The 20,033-nt window shown below is 42.1% G+C and overlaps 1 protein-coding gene and 3 long non-coding RNA genes across 4 annotated transcripts; all 4 read right to left on the minus strand.

Annotated features, from left to right (window-relative positions):
• Positions 1–201: 201 nt before the first annotated feature.
• On the minus strand, positions 202–1,532 carry ptger1c (prostaglandin E receptor 1c (subtype EP1)). Its single transcript, XM_076266743.1, has 2 exons — positions 618–1,532; positions 202–438 (listed from the first exon to the last, which is right to left on the minus strand). The coding sequence occupies exons 1-2, from the start codon at positions 1,530–1,532 to the stop codon at positions 202–204; spliced, it is 1,152 nt and encodes a 383-aa protein (XP_076122858.1).
• A 5,105-nt stretch (positions 1,533–6,637) lies between these two features.
• LOC143102682 (uncharacterized) lies at positions 6,638–9,008 on the minus strand. Its single transcript, XR_012982630.1, has 3 exons — positions 7,629–9,008; positions 7,094–7,143; positions 6,638–7,003 (listed from the first exon to the last, which is right to left on the minus strand). It is a non-coding gene; the product is annotated as an uncharacterized LOC143102682 (long non-coding RNA).
• A 979-nt stretch (positions 9,009–9,987) lies between these two features.
• Positions 9,988–11,513, minus strand: LOC143102684 (uncharacterized). Its single transcript, XR_012982632.1, has 3 exons — positions 11,412–11,513; positions 10,363–10,491; positions 9,988–10,129 (listed from the first exon to the last, which is right to left on the minus strand). It is a non-coding gene; the product is annotated as an uncharacterized LOC143102684 (long non-coding RNA).
• Positions 11,514–12,259: 746 nt separating this feature from the next.
• Positions 12,260–16,880, minus strand: LOC143102683 (uncharacterized). Its single transcript, XR_012982631.1, has 3 exons — positions 16,761–16,880; positions 12,575–12,678; positions 12,260–12,414 (listed from the first exon to the last, which is right to left on the minus strand). It is a non-coding gene; the product is annotated as an uncharacterized LOC143102683 (long non-coding RNA).
• Between the last annotated feature and the right edge of the window lie 3,153 nt (positions 16,881–20,033).

Here is a 20,033-nt window from a genome sequence, read left to right on the forward strand (position 1 = left end):
GTAGCGGTGTGTACGTACAGTTAGAGTCTGCCTACATTCTTAAAGTGATCTTTGTTGAGGTGTGACATTTACAGTTCACAGTTTTGTTGTGTACCAATATGTGTGGCAGTTTTTTCCCCTAATGGATCTACATCACATTGCTTTGAAATTTTGCATTTACATGTGCGTTTACCAACTAGGCTATTTCAGACTAAATGCATTTCATCTGTGGGATCCAGTGCTGGAGCTGTTCTGTGGGAGAGGGAACCTGTCGGGCTGCAGCAGGCAGCAGACCCTGCGCAAGACGGCCCGCCTCAGCAGGATGTAGACCCAGGGGTCCAGGATCTGGTTCCAGGAGGCCAGCCGGAGACACAGCAGAAGCTGCTGCTCGTGCTTTCGCACCGGATATGTCGAAAGGGAGCCGGAAAGAACCTTTCCAACCGACAATAGGATACAGATCTGATGAAGCAGAGGACAAAGCCAGAGTCATTTCCTGTTTCTCTTTTGTTTGTCATATATGTCAGAGTCAGACTAATATACTCTTGTCATACATTTGATTTGGTATACTAGAGGACTTTGACTGGGTAGGGCTGATTTCCTGGCATCATTGTGAAAAGACTGTGAAGGACTCTACTCACCAGAAAAGGACACCAGCAAACGCATGACACCACATTAATCACTGCCAGCTGTGTCATCATCTCGACGTCCAACGAGCGCATGCCCGCAGATGATGCGTTGGCAGGGCCCCGGTGCTTGGTGCCGACGGCGACGGACTGCCTGGCTGTCCGCTGCGACGTCCGCCTGGCCAGCAGCAGCACTGCTCCGCTCACGGTGTTGCAGAGCACCGACAGGAGGAGTGCGCCGAGTCCGAGGCCGGCGAAGACCAGTGCCAGGGCAGCGTGCGCCGGGGTCAGCCGCCCGTGCACAGGCAGGAAGCACCAGGTGCCGGGGTACTGCCACGCGTAGCCGCCGACGCCCAGCAGGGGCAGCACCGCCAGGCCGAGGGCCAGCACCATGAGGAGCAGCGCCACCAGCCGCACGTGCCCCACCGTGGCTGCGGCCGCGTGCAGGAATGGCCGCGTGATGCCCCCGCAGCGCTCGGCCGCCATGGCGCTACCGAGCAGCAGCGGGCACAGGCCGAAGAACACCATGCAGGCGCCGAACGTCCCGCAGAAGGCCCGAGCGGTCTCGGCGCGCGGCGGCCCCCCGCCCTGCCGGTGTCGCTGCTGCAGGTGCAGGTAGAGGGCGAACGCGCCCGTGATCAGCTGGCCCGCCAGGTCGGTCAGCAGCAGGGCGCGGGCCAGCAGCACGAAGGGGGCCTTGGCTCTGCGGCGGAAGCGCGCATGCGAACCGGCCAGCACAGCCAGGCCGATGAGGTTGGACACGACGCCGAGGCTCATGCTGAGACAGGACATGGCATAGGCCGGCGGGGGGTGACCTCCTGGAGAGGAGGTGGTGTTCAGCGAGCGATTGCGTGCCACCGAGAGGGACATTGGGTGCTCCAGAGAGGAGAAGATGTCCAGGGGAGATGTGGAGCAGTCATTGAATGCCATCGCCTGCTAAAGGTTAGAGATGCAAAGATACGGTGAGTGTTTATCTCCTGGTGATGAGATGAGACGGAATGTTAGACATGAACCCTACGTCTTAGTTTCCATGGTGAAATGAATGAAAATCATGTACATGGATTCATAGACACGTACACACAGGTATGAAGCCACAGATACAGACACACACACACACAAACACACACACACACAATCACACACGCACGCACACACACACACACACACACACACACACGCGCGCGCACACACACACAAACGCACACGCACGCACACACACACAACACACACACACACCCTCTCTATATGTATTCATGATGTCCTGATATTCATGATGTCCTCGCTAGGCCAGAGAGCCCAGTGCTTCTCTCTCTTTCCCCCACTCCCTTACATCCCCTACATCCCAACGTTCTCCACCCGACCCTACACCCCTAAACCCACTTCATCAACATTTCATCGACATCGCAGGCCCAACAGCTTTTACGTCTAAAAACGTTTACAAGTGCAACCAGCCGGTTTCCATAACCTGTAAGGGTAATTAGTGAGCAATTCCTGTGCAACCAAATTACATAATCAAGGGTAACATCCAGGCATCCGCGAAAAATTTTGTTAGGTTGAGGGAGCAAGTGAGTAGTTAAATGACAAATTTCTTATCAGCTATAGCGGGGAAAAAATAGTTTATTTTGCTGTCTATGGGGAAAAAAACGAGCGGCTCTGGAAGCAATTACATTATTACATCACGACATAACAACCGGATTGTATGGCAGCTCCAATTTATAGCTTTTCTCTAACACTGACTGACTTCTCAGTTTTCAGTTTATATATTTTTCTTTGAAGCTCAAAGGTTTTTTAGACAATCACAGATGGAAAAAGGACACAAATGAAATTAATTTGGGGAGTGCACCAAGACAACCTAATAACCAGAGCCGGACAGTAACGGAGTACATTTACTTGAGTACAGCACTTGAGTAAAATTCTGAGGGATCTGTACTTTACTCGAGTATCATTTTTGGGGAGTACTCATGACTTTACTCAAGTACATTTGAGAGGCAAATATTGTACTCTTTACTCCACTACATTTCTATCCATAACCGTGAGTACCCGTTACTTCTAAAAAAAAAGGAAAAAAGAAAAATCTTGGAAACCCTCAATTTGTTGTTTCCCTCTCAAACGTGATTGGATTGTGCAGGCGCCACTGATTGGGACAGCCTATCAGCAATCACCTTTAGCTTTCCGCCAAAGTCAACTCCATGGTCAGATTTAGATAAGAGACGAAACCATGGACGAAACAATGGATGAAGACGCAGCAGGTCCATCCCGGGAATGTGCCAACCTGTGGCCCCACCTCGCCAAGTTAATGATAGTTTTCGCTACAAGTGTTTCAATTACAAAATAGTATTTTGTATTTGAAATACTGTACGTATTTTAAATACATGTATTAGAAATACTGCCCATCCCTGTCAACATGGTAAAAAGATGAAAATGACTTGATTTTACTTTCAATTCCTTTTACATTCTCCAAGGTATTAAGATTACAATTTTTCATAACTCCATGTAGGACGATTCTGTACATAAATGTAAGCACTGAGGCTGTAGTAATGCAATATTTAGAAAATGTAGGCTACTCTTGATACTCAAGTACTTTTAAAAACAAGTACTTCAGTACTTTTACTTAAGTAGACATCTGACTGTTGTACTTTTACTTGTACTTTGTACTAGAATTTAGCAAAGGGTATCTGTACTTTTACTCAAGTAATGAAGCTGTGCACTCTGTCCACCTCTGCTAATAACATGAAGACAAGGGTGTGAGGTGAGAACAGGTAATTTGCAAACCTGTCTCAGACAAAGTGAGGAGGAAGATTACTCATCGTTGTTGTCCTGCCAAAAAACACATAATTATAATTGTAATTTTGTTTTTAATTTCTGTCAACGATTCCCAAGACACTGAAAGACCGGGCTGCATGAAACTTGGTGGGCATGTAGCCCCACAAGGATGACACGGAACCATTGTTTTTCATTTTGATCTGTCGCCCATCCGCCGCACCGGGCCCAATGTTTTCTGTAAATATCTCCAGAACAGTAGGGCCCCTAGGATTCCGTTCATGAGGGGCTATATCAGCTACACACACAAACACACACACACACACACGCATGCACGCACACACACTCACACAGGCACGCAGACACAGGCATGAACACACACACACACACACACAGAAGCACACATATACTCAAAAACACACACACACTAAGCACATGCTCATTTACATACACAAAAGTAGGGGATGGAGTAGGAGATGGAGACAAATTGTTTTTTTGTTTTATTTTTGTGGAGAGAATGTGCAGGACGGGCCGGCGGTCATATTTTGTACCGCTCTGCAGTACATCTAGTTTGAACCGTTTTAATTATGGCTCCGTGATTCTCTTTGATAGGCTCCACATAACAATAGCCAACCTTTATTTTGTCTGATATCAGACTAGGCACATGTGCTGACAGATTTAAGCCAAACAATAAGGCCATTTTCGTTTTTCTCGCCAACATGAATGTGCCTATTTTCTGTCCCACACACACCCTAGCTACCCTGCCACACCCTAACACCCCCTCCCCCCAACACACACACACACGCATGCGCGAGCGCACATGCACACGCACACACAACACACACACACACACATACACACACATACACACACACACACCACACCACACCACACACACACACACACACACACACACACACACACACAGCCCAATGACTATTATACTGAAGACCATCAGTGGTAAATAAGTATGTATGTGATCTGGCGAGGTAATGAATACACATAATACTACCATCTGCGAACAGACAAATGACAAACTGAACAAAGACATTTGTTTACACCTAAAACCCCTCCCCAAAAAAACAACAACAATCTGAAACAAAGCGTGATTCCTTCATGAATTCTGTGATGACAGATTGCCAGGTAATTTGTTTACTCACCTTTGGGTACGAACTCAGCCTCCTGTGTCTGTGTTGCTGCCCTCTCCGCTCTGTGATGCTCCCGACTGCAGCCGGAATCCTCCTCTCATCATCAGTACCATCCCCATGCACATCCCAGCCTCTCTTAGTCTGCCTCTCTCTTTCTCTCTTCATCTGTTTCTCTCTCTCTCTCTCTCTTTCTCTGTTTTGGTCTCTGTCTATCTCCTTCTTTCTCTTCTTGTCAGCCTCTCTTTCTTTGTTAATTTTTCTCCTCTCTCTCTTGATCTATTTTGGTCTGTCTATCTTTCTCCCTCTTTCTCTTCTTGTCTGCCTCTCTTTTCCTTTCCACTCTAGCTCTCTGGTGCCACAATTACTGTTTTTAATGTCCATTAAACGCAACACTTACGTTATTTTAGACATGGGCTGTGAACACAATTAGTTACATTATGTACTCTGTTGGATGCATGTGGTAGTCTGCTCCATTTGGTGTCTGAACCCCCTTCATCTAGGAAATTGTCTATTGACTATTTATTTGATCATCTATGACAAATAATGGGACATTGTAGGTATAGGGGCTAGTGATTTACTAATTTAAAGGTGCATGTGGTAAAATAAAGGAAATTATGGAAATAAACTGCTGACTTGCTTGCAGCCCTATAGTGTACTGTGTCTTCTGATACTCATGGAAACTGGAAAATATTTGTCATAACAGAGCTGCCTGTAGCATGGACAACATTGGCATTTGTATATAACAAAACATAGAGCAAAGGAATACATGACTTTAGTCCAGTCCAGGAATATATTTTTGGGATACTAATGAACCAAAATGTTGGTCCTTGACTAGAGTTAAATCTAGTGTGACTGTTCCATCCTTTGGACACACTTTGTAAGCATTTTTAAAACCTGCACCTTAGCGCTGTGCTTGAGCTGTTTGAAGTCACTCAAACTGTTTCCACTGTCTTCAGATTTGTCTTGTGCACTGCAGGAGTGAGGAGACTGCAGATGTCATTCAGCTCAGCTTTTGGACGGGTGCTAACAGAGAAAGCTGGTCCTTAGTGCATACAGAAAGCAAGATATTTTAATGACAATGGAATTCGGGGGCAAAAGACGAGACTGGTTAAATAGTGACCTTTCAAGACTAATGTTGTCATCAGTTTGGGGAACATCATTACAATGATTATGGCCCAAGGCCAGACCTGACTGTTTTGAAGCCCTAGGCTGTGTGTGTGCGTGAGTGTGTGTCAGAGAGAGAAATCTGGTTTGCTCATGGCAGCTGTAACACCAGATACATGCATGGATTCTTTTTCTTTTAAAATGTGTTTCTCATTCTACCCCCGTCTCCCCATGAGCCAGCAGGTCCTGATGGGATGTGAAGGGAGGTCGATAGGCAGTCTCTCTCTCTCTCTCTCTTTCTCATGATGTCCCTCTTTCTTTTGCCTTGCTCCCTCTCTCAGATGGACACCTGACTGACATACAGTACAGTCTGGACTGGCGAGCGGCTGATAATGGTTAGAAATGAATTGGAAATGGCAGACAGCATTGATGAACCCCTGCAGGAGGGGGCAGAGGAACTCTTAAATCCTCACACTGGATCCGGTGTTCTGTCTGCAGCCTCACATCCCTCTCTACTCGCAGCGGCGGTCCCCACGGAGCGCATCAGAGCCCCCACGCACCCCCCCATGTTTGCTCATCACCTTCTTCATTACACTGTCCATTTCAGTCACTTATTCATTTCGCCTGCTGATAGAACTGCAGGTTTTGGGAGTAGAAGGAGTGGTTATATGATAATACCCCAATGCGATGGTCTGTCACTTAGACGTTTGTACACATTAGTGTCGCACTTAAAATCATACTTTCAAATGACAAAACCAGCTCTGCTTCATATAACTAGATGAATAGGCCCTAATGTGATCTCACCACGCTGGTACTGTCGTCTCAAAGTGTTTCAGATCATTTGGAGGGGGGGAAAATACCTGTTATCTTTCAAGGCAAACCTATGGGATTATTGCAGTTGGTTTGGAATACCATGAGCCCTGATGCAATGATAAAACAGATATAATATACAGAGCACTGTGTATCTACTAGTTCAAGACAGAAAAAACAAATAAGTAATTCTCTTTTTAATTATTTCACAAAATCCTGAAAAAGGTACAACATACTTCAAATGAACATAATATAATTTATATGCAGTTGGATAAAATCATTGACAAATTGAGTTAATTTCGTCTGCTTCAGATGAGCTGTTCCCAATGACTGAGGTAAATCATCCTTTAATTGTGCAGTCAAAACTTCATGTAATCATCTGTGAAATGAATGTGGTGCGGATATCAGACCAGAGAGGAGTCTTTCAGACCAGCGTAGTGGGTTGGCCACACGTTTATGCAGTGGACCAGTGGATCTAGATCTCTCTCCCCTCAGAAGTGAATGGCTTGTTGTGGGACGCTGTGGCACAACTACACTACAGCATGATGTCCATACCATGTTCGGGTCCAAGTGCTTGTCCTATCCAAATAAAGGCAAAAAGCTAAGTAAGTAAGTAAGTAAGTAAGTAAATAAATAAATAAATAAATATATATATATGGGCTGACTTGCTTGTTGACACTATGAGGTTTCTTGACACCAGTGGACGTGTTAATGAAAGTCTATAGGTACAGAAAGAATACGAGTGGGTAAGACTGAGACAGAGAGGAGAGGGGAGAGAGTGAGCCAGATCACAATCACATTCTATAGCACAGTAGGCATAGCTTATTTAATAATATATGCACTTTTGTGATGTGTCTGAAGTAAGTAAAGTAGGAGGGAGGCAGCACCATGCATACGTTTACTGTTATGTTCAAATAAAAGTCAACTTATGCATGGCTATCTCCGTCCTACTTTACTTGATCTGACTATTCAGGCCAGCACCCTGATAGTTTGGAAAGATACACATTGAGAGAAGCCTGGTCCTATGCACTTGCATGTGTCTGAAGTAACCAATCTGGCTATTCATTGTTTTGTCCTAAAATGGGTCCTCATATGATCCATCATTTTGTTTGCATATTGAGTCACTTAACATGGGATATTCCATTTTAATTTCTTTGTCACATCACTGCAGGGAAAAGTATTCTTATGTACTATAAGGTGTTACCATTAACAGTGCCTCTCCATGAGGTGATGAAGGCCCAGTAGTTTCATCTCCAGTCGTAGCCATGGCTGTTCAGCGGGGAATGCAGAGATGCCAAATTCAGGTGGAGTGATCAGGGGAAGGGAAAGCAACAACAACGATCCACTATCCAGCTCACCCAGCAAACAAACATGCAGACAAGTCATTGTTATAAATATTTCTGAACAATAAAAAGGGTACCCTACCCAACCTATGGCTGATACTCCAAATCCAATCACTTTTTAATGCTAACACAAAAGCATGGCAGACACGGGGGTTGCCTCCTAGGTTGTTATAGCATTTTGCATTTCCCCAACAAATACTGATGATTAAGTCATGTTCACTGTATTTCATGAGATATGCAGGAGAGGCATGAGGCCTGTAACATGTACGCTTTTGCTCCCACGCTGTTAATATGATATAAAGCAGAGATCTCACCTTGACTTGATTTGTCTTGACCTGAGAAGCTGATTCTGTAATATCTGGACCTGATCCCGGCCTCAGACTGGCAGACTTCACATAGTGCACAATTATGTCTTCTAACATTCTTGTTACACTTCCATTTCCTTTTCCAACTGCCTCTATAACCTCACCACTTTTTCAGATGATTACACAAGGAGTACAGTGGTCTGATATTTTGGGGGGTGGGTAAATGTGTAAATAAATAAATAAATACAGTGAAGTAAGATCGAAATACGATTTGCGTAAAGAAATGATGAAATATAGTAGCAATTTTCAATATTCAGCCGGGTGAATACTAGGTCAGAGTCCATCATTTTTTTCTGGTTGTCTGTCAGCATCCAGTACCACTATAAAGAAACAGAACAAATCATATAAATATGATAATATGTTTAACAGTGTCTTCACTTTCTTGTAATACTGTATGAATAGTATAATCATGGATTAAGTCAACAATTGAACAACTAAAACTCACTGATTTAAATTGTACAACATCCTCACACAATTCCTGTCTTTTAATAGTGTGTCATTTAAAGTCACTGCAAGTTAGCAAGCCAGCTACCTGACTTTATTCTTTATTGTACTGTTTTTGTTAGTTAACCTATTACTCATCTAAGCTAAGCTGATCAACTAATGATTTTCTTCAATAGCTGGACAGGCTAACACACTGCACAAAATGATTTCAGTCCTTTCAAGTAGTTTAATATCTAACTACATTACACACAGTTCAAGTAGTTTAATATCTAACTACATTACACACAGTTGGAACTTCCAAACTAGCTACCAAACTAGCTATCGACCCCAAAGCTTTTTTTTGTCTCAACATGTCTATTCTTTACCTCACAAGAAATAAATCAGCTCTTAGGCGGGGATCATAAAAATAACGAAGGAAATAACGAAGCGGCAGCGAGATTCTCCTACATGTAAACTAGATGTAGCGCAGAGCGGTACAAAATATGACCGCCGCCCAGTCCAGCACAGCGCGGCAGTCATAATAAAGTAACGTATGTTTATGTTTATGTTTATCCGTGAAATTTGTTCACATTATGAAAGTGTAGACTGTATACTGTCGAATTATGCGAAAACGTGAAATTCGACATTTTAACCTGTACATTTGTTTATTGTGAATTTTCTCAAAATAGCACCGTGCGCAAAACGACTGGTTTTGCCTTGCAAGGTCACATTTATGATTTGCATCCCCCTGGTAAAAAATGAAAATGCAATATTATACTGCTTTAATCGCCCCTATCTTCAGTTGAGATGTTCTGAACTGCACCAAATTTCATGTGACTATACATCCATCAGCCTTTAGATAGTGGTGTTGAGAGAGGGGTTGCTGGTGGAGAATGATGAGGAGAGGAGCTACAAGGCAGGACTGTCTCACACACACTCTCTTTCACCAACACAAACACACACATATAAACACACACGTGCACACAAACATGCACACATATAAACACACGCATGCACACACACTCACATCCACACGCACAGACACACACGTTGACGTTGATGCTAGCAATGCTGACTAAGTCCTACCTAAGGAGTCAAGAGCAGGGGTCATCCCTATGTTCCCAGGGTCCTATGTTTACCCCTCGGGGTTAAGCTATGTTCCCCGGTCCCATACAAAGCGGGGAACATAGGACCCGGGGAAATCAATTCATAAATCTAGGCTTTCAAAAATTGACCTAGTAAGTTTGGTTGTGTCGTTGAAAGTTTTGTATGTTTGTCCCTGTGAGCAAATGCAATTCTATGTTTTGATTGTAATAAAAACAAATGGATTAGATTCACATGTTGATATTCCCTACCTGACTAACAGATTGGTGACATATATTCTTATTTGAGTAGAGGCCAATTAATGGAAATAAGTTTAAGGAATAGTTTAAGTTTAGTCTTACTTTCACAAATGCTAGTTTTGTTGTTCAGACTGAATCCAGGGTTACAGATGCAGGAATAGTTCCCAGGGATGTTGTGGCATTTAGCGTTCCCCCCACAAATGGTCGGGTTAAGGACACACTTATCCTTGTCTGTGAAGTTTGATGAAAAACTAGTAAGGTAACAGGCCAGATTAGAAATTAATATTTACTTCACTTCCTTAAAGTCACGTGTTCATCAAATCAAAACTCCCTGGTCAACCAAAAAGACTTGAAGTCATTTCTGACAGTGTTTTGAAATCTGCATTATTTTTATCTGACTAGCAGGTTGGTGACTTTCATATTCTTATAGGCCAATGATGAAAAAAATATCAGTTTAGTCTCACCTTCATAAACACGAGTTTTGTTGTTTGGACTGAATCCAGGGTTACAGCTGCAGTAGTAGTTTCCAGCGGTGTTGTGGCATTTAGCGTTCCCCCCACAAATGGTGGCGTTCAAGACACACTCATCTTTGTCTGTGAAGTTTGATGAAAAACTAGCATCAGTTATTATTGTCTTCATTTAAGTGCACACAATAGAAATCAATATTTATTTTCACCTCCTCATGGTGGTTGCTAAAGTCACGTGTTAAAGGAACATGCCACCCAAAATCATAGAAAACATATATAGTAATATATGTTCTTACCTTAACTTTCACGAGTTGAGTCGTACCTCTCCCGCACCCGCCGCCATCTGCTGTGTTTGTAATGTATACGGGATGTTTTTAATGTAGCCTATATGGGATGCGGCGCTGCTGACGTGAGGCTAGAAAGCTCTTGCCTGTTCTTTCTAGAAAGACTGATCCAATGCAGCAAATATATTAAAAGGCTAAAGTCCTACATTGGCTATGTTGTAGCCTATATCCCCAGAATATCAGCAGCAAACTCAGTCTCTGTCTCGCAAAACAGTCTCCAAATAAAACGCACATCGGCCTGTTGCCTAGCCTATTCTGTGTGCCAATATAGCCTATCGTCCAAAATGCTTGATTGCATTGCATTCTCCACATTTTTAGCTAAATTTTCATGTACCACATCAGCGTTTTTGTTCAGTGAATCTTTTGTAAATTGCTTTACAATTGCCGTCGGGCCTAGGCCTATTGCCAGGCTTGCCTCAGCTTCGGTCACGTCCTTTTACAATTTTATCATTGTAATAAAAAATGCAATTTGGCACATCATTTCAACATGCTGCTGGCCTACTAATTAATGCCTCTACGGCCACGGCAGAGCCCGCTAGCATAGCAACATGCTAACACATTCGCGCCGCGCGCCAGAGCGTTTGAGTGCACATACCGACGCGGGAGGGGTACGACTCAACTCGTGAAAGTTAAGGTAAGAACATATATTACTACTGATTTTGGGTGGCGTGTTCCTTTAATCATATTTGGTCAGTATCTCACCTTCACATCTCTCTCCATGGTTAACCAAAAAATTGTAATTTCCATTGTTTGTCACAAACCCATCCTCACAGATGCAAGCATAACATCCCTGAGTGGTTTGACATGTGGCATGCGGGCCACAGTTTTTCACTGTGTACTCATCAATATCTGCAGGTGGGAAAGGTGAAGGTGTGTCCACAGATGTCATGGAGAGGCAACATTAACATGCTAAAATGGGCCTCTAATGCATAAATAGTGCTGCAGAAACCAATCCCACGCACAGGAACAAAGCAAAAGTAATGGTGAGCCAAGACAAAATATAAATGCTCTGGACAAATTTTTTATGCTCCCCAAAAGAAAAAAAATACAGTAAATAAATGCAATAAATAAGACATACATACATCACAAATATTTTAATGCATTTCATATCCTTAACAAAACAGCCATTTTTCTCACTTTCTCACCTTGACATGTTACTCCCTGGTCAACCTGAAATGTATCTTTTCCGCTGCTTGCCTGAAATCCATCCTCACATATGCAAGTATACCCTCCCATATTGTTAACACATGTGGTATGGGGACCGCAGTCTATGTTTTCCAATACACACTCATTGATATCTGCAGAGGGATAATGGTGAAGTCAGTTCAACCCCCAGTCAACCTGAACATTAGCCCCTTATTCTACAGTACAGTGGTAAGCACAAGTGGGGAAAAGATAGATGGCTAAACGCTTTCATTTGCTCCCCAAATTTTCCAAATAATATAAAATTATTTATTTTATTTATTATTTAAGTTATTATATAATATAAAATAAAACACATAACAATCCATGTGTTTGTGCTATGAAGTAGCCTAGTTATTCCTACCTTGGCATGTCACTGAATCTTCAACAGTAAAGTTGACATTTCCCTTAGTGGGTTTGAATCCGGACTCACACTGACAGTAGTAGCTGCCCTCTGTGTTGAAGCACTCTGCATTGTGACCACATAGGAGTTCAACTTCCTCTTCATCACAATCATTTATGTCTTTGACCAAAAACAGGGGGCAGAGAAACACCATGACAGAAATAGGAGAGTGAATGTAATGTAAAATGAAACCTCGAGTGAATGGCAGGAATGTTGTTACAGTATAAAGCTGATCATACATGTAAATGAACATACATTGGCATATACTAGGGTTTCTTACCTATGCAGGGTGCAGGGTGTCTTGTTCCCTTGCATACCCTTCATCACAATCAGGTGCAGAGCCTTCAGATTTAACCACAAGGAAAAGCAGGAGCAACAGCAATTCTGACACACAGACAGACAGATCAAGACACACAAACATATTACAAACAGCTTGATGTTTTGAAGATGTTATTTTACTGCAATCCAATATCAGTCCAGCTGTTCAATTATGATGCAAAATAGTCCTCACTGCAGCAGCAGCAGCAGCTGCTATAAGAAACACTTGCTATCTCATGTTGTTAATCACATTTCACAAGAGCAGAAGAAAACAAATCGTCATTTTGAACTCTTGTTATGGATATGGATATGGTTATGGGTATACACTTTTGTCCAAAGCGACATACAAGTACAAAACAATATGATACTTAAAGGAGCATTTCACCATTGGGAAGATGAATGTGTATTTAAATTAAGTAATTTATGTATTAGAAATGTGGAGTCATCATTGAAGTCAGTGCCTAGTCTAGAAATCTAGACGCGCCCCTAGCAAATTAAATTTGCTGCCAGGGCTAGTCTAGCAACTCTCCGTTGGCTTGTGAGCTCCAGAAATCGAAACTTAATCAGGCCATTGAAATCGTGTATAGAGTCGTTTGGTGGGCTCAACATAACTGCATTGCTCAACAAGTCAAGTCAAGTCAAGTCAGTTTTATTTGTATAGCGCATTTAACATGCACAGAGTGCAACCCAAAGCGCTCCACATATAAGACATTGTCATTGACACATAGACTAACAAAGACAATAGCGGACGGAGCGGCGTAGTAGCCAGCGTACCCGTGACACCAAGACATAGAACTACATTTAAGAAATAGGCCTAACAAACGCAAAAGATGCCGGACGGAGCGGCGTAGTCGCCAGCGTACCCGTGACACCAAGACATACAAGACAGACAACAAACAAATTAATAAATAAAATAAATAAAAAATAAAAATAAAATTAGTCCAATTTCCAACCGGCTGAAAATGTCCAAGGGCAATGATGACTCGCGTGAAACTGCGCACAGCTGTGTCTCTACAACCGATGCAACGCCAACAAAGTTCAAACACTCACTGGCAGTCTGGAGATAACGAGAAGTTGTGTGGAATCTTGTGTCAGATAAGGTCTGATCTTCCTAATGTTGTAAGCATTAACCGACATGATTTTGCAATTGAAGTTACATGCTCAGAGAAGTTAAAGGAAATTCCCGGTATTTAGCAGTTTGAGTCCCTTTTCTGGTTTGTTTTGGATGAACTAGATACAAGGATACAAGGACGTTTATTGTCACATGCATATAGTTGCTGGATGTAAGAAATGCAGTGAAATTATTTCTGTTGTCAGCCTATTTGTGCATTTATGGGGGGGGGGGGGGTTTAGTAGATTAAGTGGCAAGGGCTGCATAAGAAAGGTGGGGGAGGATTGGGATGGGGGGGGGGCACCAACAAGGAGCACCCAAGAGCAACAGGGACAAGGAAAAACTTCCTTACTAAGGAAGAAACCTTGGGCAGATCCACGGCTCAAGGGGCTAACCCAACTGCCAGGGGTCTTGGTGTGTGTTTGGGGGATGACAAGGGAGATGGGATAGTGTGCTGTGTATGTGGGGAGAGGGCAGTGTGCAATATGTCATGAGACAATGTGCTGTGTATTGGGGAGGGGGGGGGGGCAGTGTACTGTAAGTATGTTGGGGATGTGTGTTGGAGAAGCTTCCTGATGAAAATGTGCTGTGTATGTAGGGGAGGGGGGAGGGGGGAGGGGGGGGGGGGGGGGGTCAGTGTACTGCAAGTATGGTGAAGGGACTTACTATTGCAAGCAGAGTACTGTATGTATGATGTATGTGAGTGATGACAGTAAAGATGTGTGTGTGGGTGGGAGGGGAGTGGAGCAGTGACTGTGTGTGTGTGTGTGTGTGTGTAGTGTGTGTGTAGGTAGGTGGGGGCAGTGTGCTGTAAGTATGTAGAGGATGTGTGTTGGAGAAATCCTGAAGACAATGTGCTGTGTATGTAGGGGGGGGACACCGAAATTTTGACGATTGGTCCTGTCTCGACTTTTCTGACTCGTTTTGAATCGCCTTTACTGCTTCAGAGTTCACATACACCCTTAACGTTCGTTTTCAAAACTGTGCAACTCACCGAGTGTTTTGCAATGCAAAAGTTTCTCGGCGCACAACCTCACAACAAGTTGTTGCATCCAACATGCATTAAAACAGGAACAGGAAGTTAGGGGAAAAGGAGAGGTCTCGTTTTCACAGTGTCTGTGTGTGTGTGTGCAGGGATGTGAAGTGTGAAATAAGAGGTGGGTAAACTGTGAATTCAGTGATCATGGTGAGGTGGACTGCACCATGCGGTATTGGATTTTTTAAAAAGGCATTCAGATTTTAAAGTATATTTTTTGGGCTTTTTGCCTCTATTCCAATAGGAAAGTGAAGATAGACAGGAAGTGAGTGGGAGAGATGGGGTGGGATCAGGACATGACCGCAGGTTGGATTCGAGTCTGGGTCCCCGTGGGCACTTGGACCAGTACATGGTATGTAGCCTGTTGCGCCACATGCAGCGCCCCCCTAAAAAGGCATTCAGGTTGGTTCCTAGAGCGTTGATTAGTGTACATATTGTGAATGTGGCTAATACAGTGTGATTTTTAAATGTCAAAAGTTGCAATTGGTGAATAAACTCTTTTGAAAGGTGGATAAACTCTATCATATATACTAAATATGAAGTGAGTAAACTCTATTTCTGACATTTCAGAGGCGGATAAACTGCATTTACTTCCGTTTAGCCTCCACTACCTCCCTGTGCGCGTGCTTGCGTATGCGTGTGTGTGCTTGGTGAGTGGCATATGTGGCACTGTGTGTACAGGCTCCCTATTGTTTCTTCTTAAAGTTTTTGACCTTAAATTAGATCTATATGCTACTTTAACATTTCGATGGAGCATTCGATCTGCATTGCTGAATGAATAATGAATTGTAAGAAGAACATTATTTACCATTAAAATGCTTCAGTGTGCTGTATTAAGCATAATCGTAAAGCTAGGTTTTTTGCCATTTAAAATGTTGGCGTAAAATGGCTGTTATAAATAGTTGGCCTTAAATAAGGCTATGGTGCCATAACATATATAAATGCTGTTTCTTTGCCTAACATTCTTCATCATGGCCTGAATAAGCATATTGAACCTTTTTCAAATGCAAACCTGTGCATACTTTGACCACGGTGTAGGGCAGTGGTGAAGTCTACGTGATAACCAGGAGGACTATGTAGTATACCCACTTCAAAAGCATCACCATCTTAGTATACCCAAATAAGCAAAGGTATTAACATTTGGAGTTGGTCACAATATACCCACTACAGCTAAATAGACTACATCACAGTATACCCACTACAACTAACTAGACTACACCACAGTATACCCACTACAGCAAACTAGACTACACCACAGTATACCCACTACAGCTAACTATACTACACCACAGTATACCCACTACAACTAACTAGACTACACCACAGTATACCCACTACAGCTAACTAGACTACACCACAGTATACCCACTACAACTAACTAGACTACACCACAGTATACCCACTACAGCAGTGTTTCCCAAACTTTTTTTCTGGGGACCCACACAAAAATGACAGACCATCGCGACCCATTTCAAATCTATCCTGCAACCACCAATATTGTTTTAAGCCACAGGTTCTCCAACTTTTCTATGCCTTCCCCAACCATACATTGATCATCAAATTCACTATACGGATCACACTGATTGTGCTTAATAACAAAAAACTCTGACTGTCATAATTGAGCCCCAAATTTACAGTGACTATGTGGAAAAATTTGCAGGATGTGGACAACATTCATTAATTCTCAGAAAAGAACAAATAAACATCTTCTAAAACTACTTTAAAAAAGTAACAGATTTTTAAGAAATTGGTGAAAATTAACATTTAAAGAGTGATTTACATTCAATTAAATTAATTCAATTATGAATAACCTTTACATGACATTTCCGTCTACATTTAAAAAAAAAACAGACACATATTAACATGAACATACAATAAGCATAAAACTAGTGTTACTTTGTACGTTATAGGACTGTTAAGATTAAATCCTGTTCCACACATTGTACGGTTCACTCACTCCATTTCAATGGTATCATGCTAGTATCTGTTCAAAAGACTCACCCCAAATCAGATGATGCCCTCTATATCTCATGCTTGGGAATAGAATTCAGTGGCAGTAGATCACGACTTAACTTTTCGTAAAATATATTTAAAAAAAAAAAACGTAACATATAATTTACTCTGCAGAGAATCGTACAAAATGGCTAGAGGAAGGCGACAGCAGTTCTTTAATTAATAATAATCAAAGAAAAGGACTTCCTACTGAACAGCGGAAATGTTTATCTCAAGTTACATCTTACTTTCACAACCATATTTGGTTGCCTCCTTCTTGTTGTTTCACTTTAACAGTTTTTTACTGTTATAAATATAGATAGTGAACATAGGTCTTTTGATAGTCTGTTTTAGGTCTATATGTTTGTGCTCATACTTGTGCTCTTGTACCTTTCTTATACGTCTCAGCTCCCTTCTCTTTTAGCATCAACCTGCCAGGGACTACAGATGAAAATTAGCTTGAATAGCCTTGAATGTCTTATGTTAATGGGTGTAACAGGGTTAGGTGTAACAGGGTTAAGATATTAATTTCTCCAAAATATGATATGTGTCTTTTGTTATGTGTCTATATATATATATATATATATACAGTGCATACAGAAAGTATTCACAGCGCTTCACTTTTCCCACATTTTGTTTCAGACTCATCTTAAAATGGATCCAATTCATTTTGTTTTAATCAATCTACTCACAATACTCCAACACAAAAAACAGGTGTTTGGAATGTTTTGTAAATTTATAAAAAATAAAACACTAAATTATTCCATTTACATAAGTATTCAGACCCTTTGTTATGACCCTTGTAATTGAGCTCTGGTGCATCCTACTTCTATCAATGGTCCTTGGGATGCTTCTACAACTTGATTGGAGTTCACCTGTGCCTAAACTAAAAAGGCACACATCTCATAAGGTCTCACAGTTAATGGTGTATGTCAGAGTGAAAACCAAGCCACGAGGTCGAGCGAATTGTCCGTAGGCCTGCGAGACAGGGTTGTGTGAAGACAAATCTGGGGAAGGATAGAAGAAAATGTCTACAGCATTGAAAGTGCCCAAGAGCACAGTAGCCTCCAATATTCTCAAATGGAACTGTTTGGAACAACCAACAGTCCTCCTAGATCTGGCCGCTCAGCCAAACTGAGTAATCCGGGACGAAGGGCCTTGGTCAGACAGGTAACCAAGAACCCAATGGTCACTATGAATTACAGTACATCCAGAGTTCCTTTGAGAGGATGAGAGAAGCGTAAATAAGGACAAACATCAGTGCATCACTCCACCAATCAGGCCAATGGTGGACAGATACAGTAGAAGCCATGTTTTGCCGGGAGTTTCTCAAAAAGCACCTGAACGACTATCAGACCAAGAGAAGTAAAATCATCTGGTCTGATGAAATGAAGACTGAACTATTTGGCCACAATTCCCGGTTTGTGTGAGAAACCAGGCACTGAGCTGCGTAACATAACAAAATGTGGAAAAAGTGAAGTGCTGTGAACTACGTATACTTAGGGTCATGACACATGAACCCTAACCCTAACCTTTAACCCTAATCCTAACCCTAACCCTAACCCTATTCCTAACCTTAAACCTAACCCTAACTTGTTATGACAAAAACCGAATGACCCTTAATAACGGAAGCGTTATATCGTAAACATTTATGACTTGTTTATGACACGTTCATGACAGTGTCATGTCACTTATGTCGACACTGTCAAGTGTAACTCTAAGTTGTGTCAGATTCACACACTAAAATGAGAGCACTATTTACTAAAATGAGGGCATAATATACTACATTCTATGCACAATCTAGTAAAATGAGATCATAATTGAGTAAAACAAGTGCACAACTTGGTCAAATGAGCGCAGATTCTCACGGTACAGTATACATTTTTTTTTTGCAATGACGCTCCAGGGCTCTGTATTGAATTAATGAAGCCTTCTAGCCTACTCATTCTATCCGGGGCAAAACAAAAATCATTGCGATGCAAAAACACTGAATAAAGAAATAACTGTTTGTAGCCTATATTCTACTCAAACCAAACAATTCTGAAATGTATAAAACTGAACTGGCAGATATCACAGAAAAAAATATCTTGTGAACATCACAAACAGCTTCAGAAGCATATCTCTGAATTTGGTGAAGCCTTATATTATCTCTGGCTTTTTTCTGTCTCAGCAGCAAGTAGGCTAGCCTAGTTGTTTATCTTACACAGATTCAAAACTCTGAGCAAGACATGTCATCTCACACTACTATCAGCGTAATATACAGTAGGCCTACGTGACTCACAGGGGCTCAAAAAAGTGCATTCTCTGTTGGGATAGTGATGACAAACAAACTGAGAGGGATAAATGTCAGCAGCAAAGTTTCCCCTTTATCTCAAATCGTGCATTCTTCGTTCATAGTCTAGTTTATTATACTGATCTGTCATGGATTTGCCCCAAGTTGATTCTCAATAATACGGAACAAAATGCGTTCAGTATCAGTTCAATACGGAACACATCTTTTTCCTTTTAAATACAGGACGATTCCGTATTTAACGGAACAGTTGGCAACATACTAATACTTTCTGTATGCACTGTATAGCTTTAGAGCTGTTAGAGCTGCCACCTGGTAGAGTTACTTTGCATGCACTGTGGTTTTCTCCTTAAAGAAAATTGACACTGCACTAGAGATTGCATGCAGTTGCCCAATAAATGTAATATTTTGTTAGCCTGACGTAGTCATACTCAATTCTAGTCAGAATATGAGTATCAGACTGCTCTATTGGGACATAATTATGGGGCGTGTTTCAACCGATACAGGGGGGAATGCCTCTGCACTCAATTGGATAGACCTAACCAATCAGAGCAAAGAAATAGCTTACCGTGAGGTGTAGGAAGAAAACATATGAACCATCCACAAATGCCTTAACATTGTTTTCTGGTCTTTTGTAAAAGTTAGTGCCGTCAATAATTCCTAGCCTACAACACTCATTAGCGAAATCTAAGAGATACGTAGTAGGGTAGGCTATTAGGAAAAAACGGATAGCCTATATCCCCTCCATTTTAAAAAATAATTCTGTTGAACACTGATATGCTACAAACATGTTAAACAGCTGGGAAAGGCTGTCGCAAATCCCTCGAACAGGTGGTCAATCAGAGATTTCAAACGAACGAGGGAACATGTCGCAATGCAACAGCGCTGTTTTCCCTTGATGAAAGTGAAACCACGAGTTTTCCCACATCACAACTTTGGCCAACGCTTTCAGAAATAATCGTTTTCAGAGATAAAGCCTCATTAAATAATAT

Source organism: Alosa pseudoharengus, unplaced genomic scaffold (genome assembly GCF_046254945.1).
Source record: "Alosa pseudoharengus isolate Yale_2024_CS ecotype anadromous, Long Island Sound unplaced genomic scaffold, YU_APseudo_1.1 YU_APseudo_1.1_scf_4, whole genome shotgun sequence".
NCBI lineage: Eukaryota > Metazoa > Chordata > Actinopteri > Clupeiformes > Clupeidae > Alosa > Alosa pseudoharengus.

What these genes read in the sequence shown, in the direction of transcription:
- ptger1c (XM_076266743.1), bottom strand. Translation starts at nt 1,532, where the DNA reads ATGGCATTCAATGACTGCTCCACATCTCCCCTGGACATCTTCTCCTCT. An exon ending in TTTGCTGGTGTCCTTTTCTG is followed by an intron (nt 439 to 617) that starts GTGAGTAGAGTC and finishes CTGCTTCATCAG; the next exon opens with ATCTGTATCCTATTGTCGGT.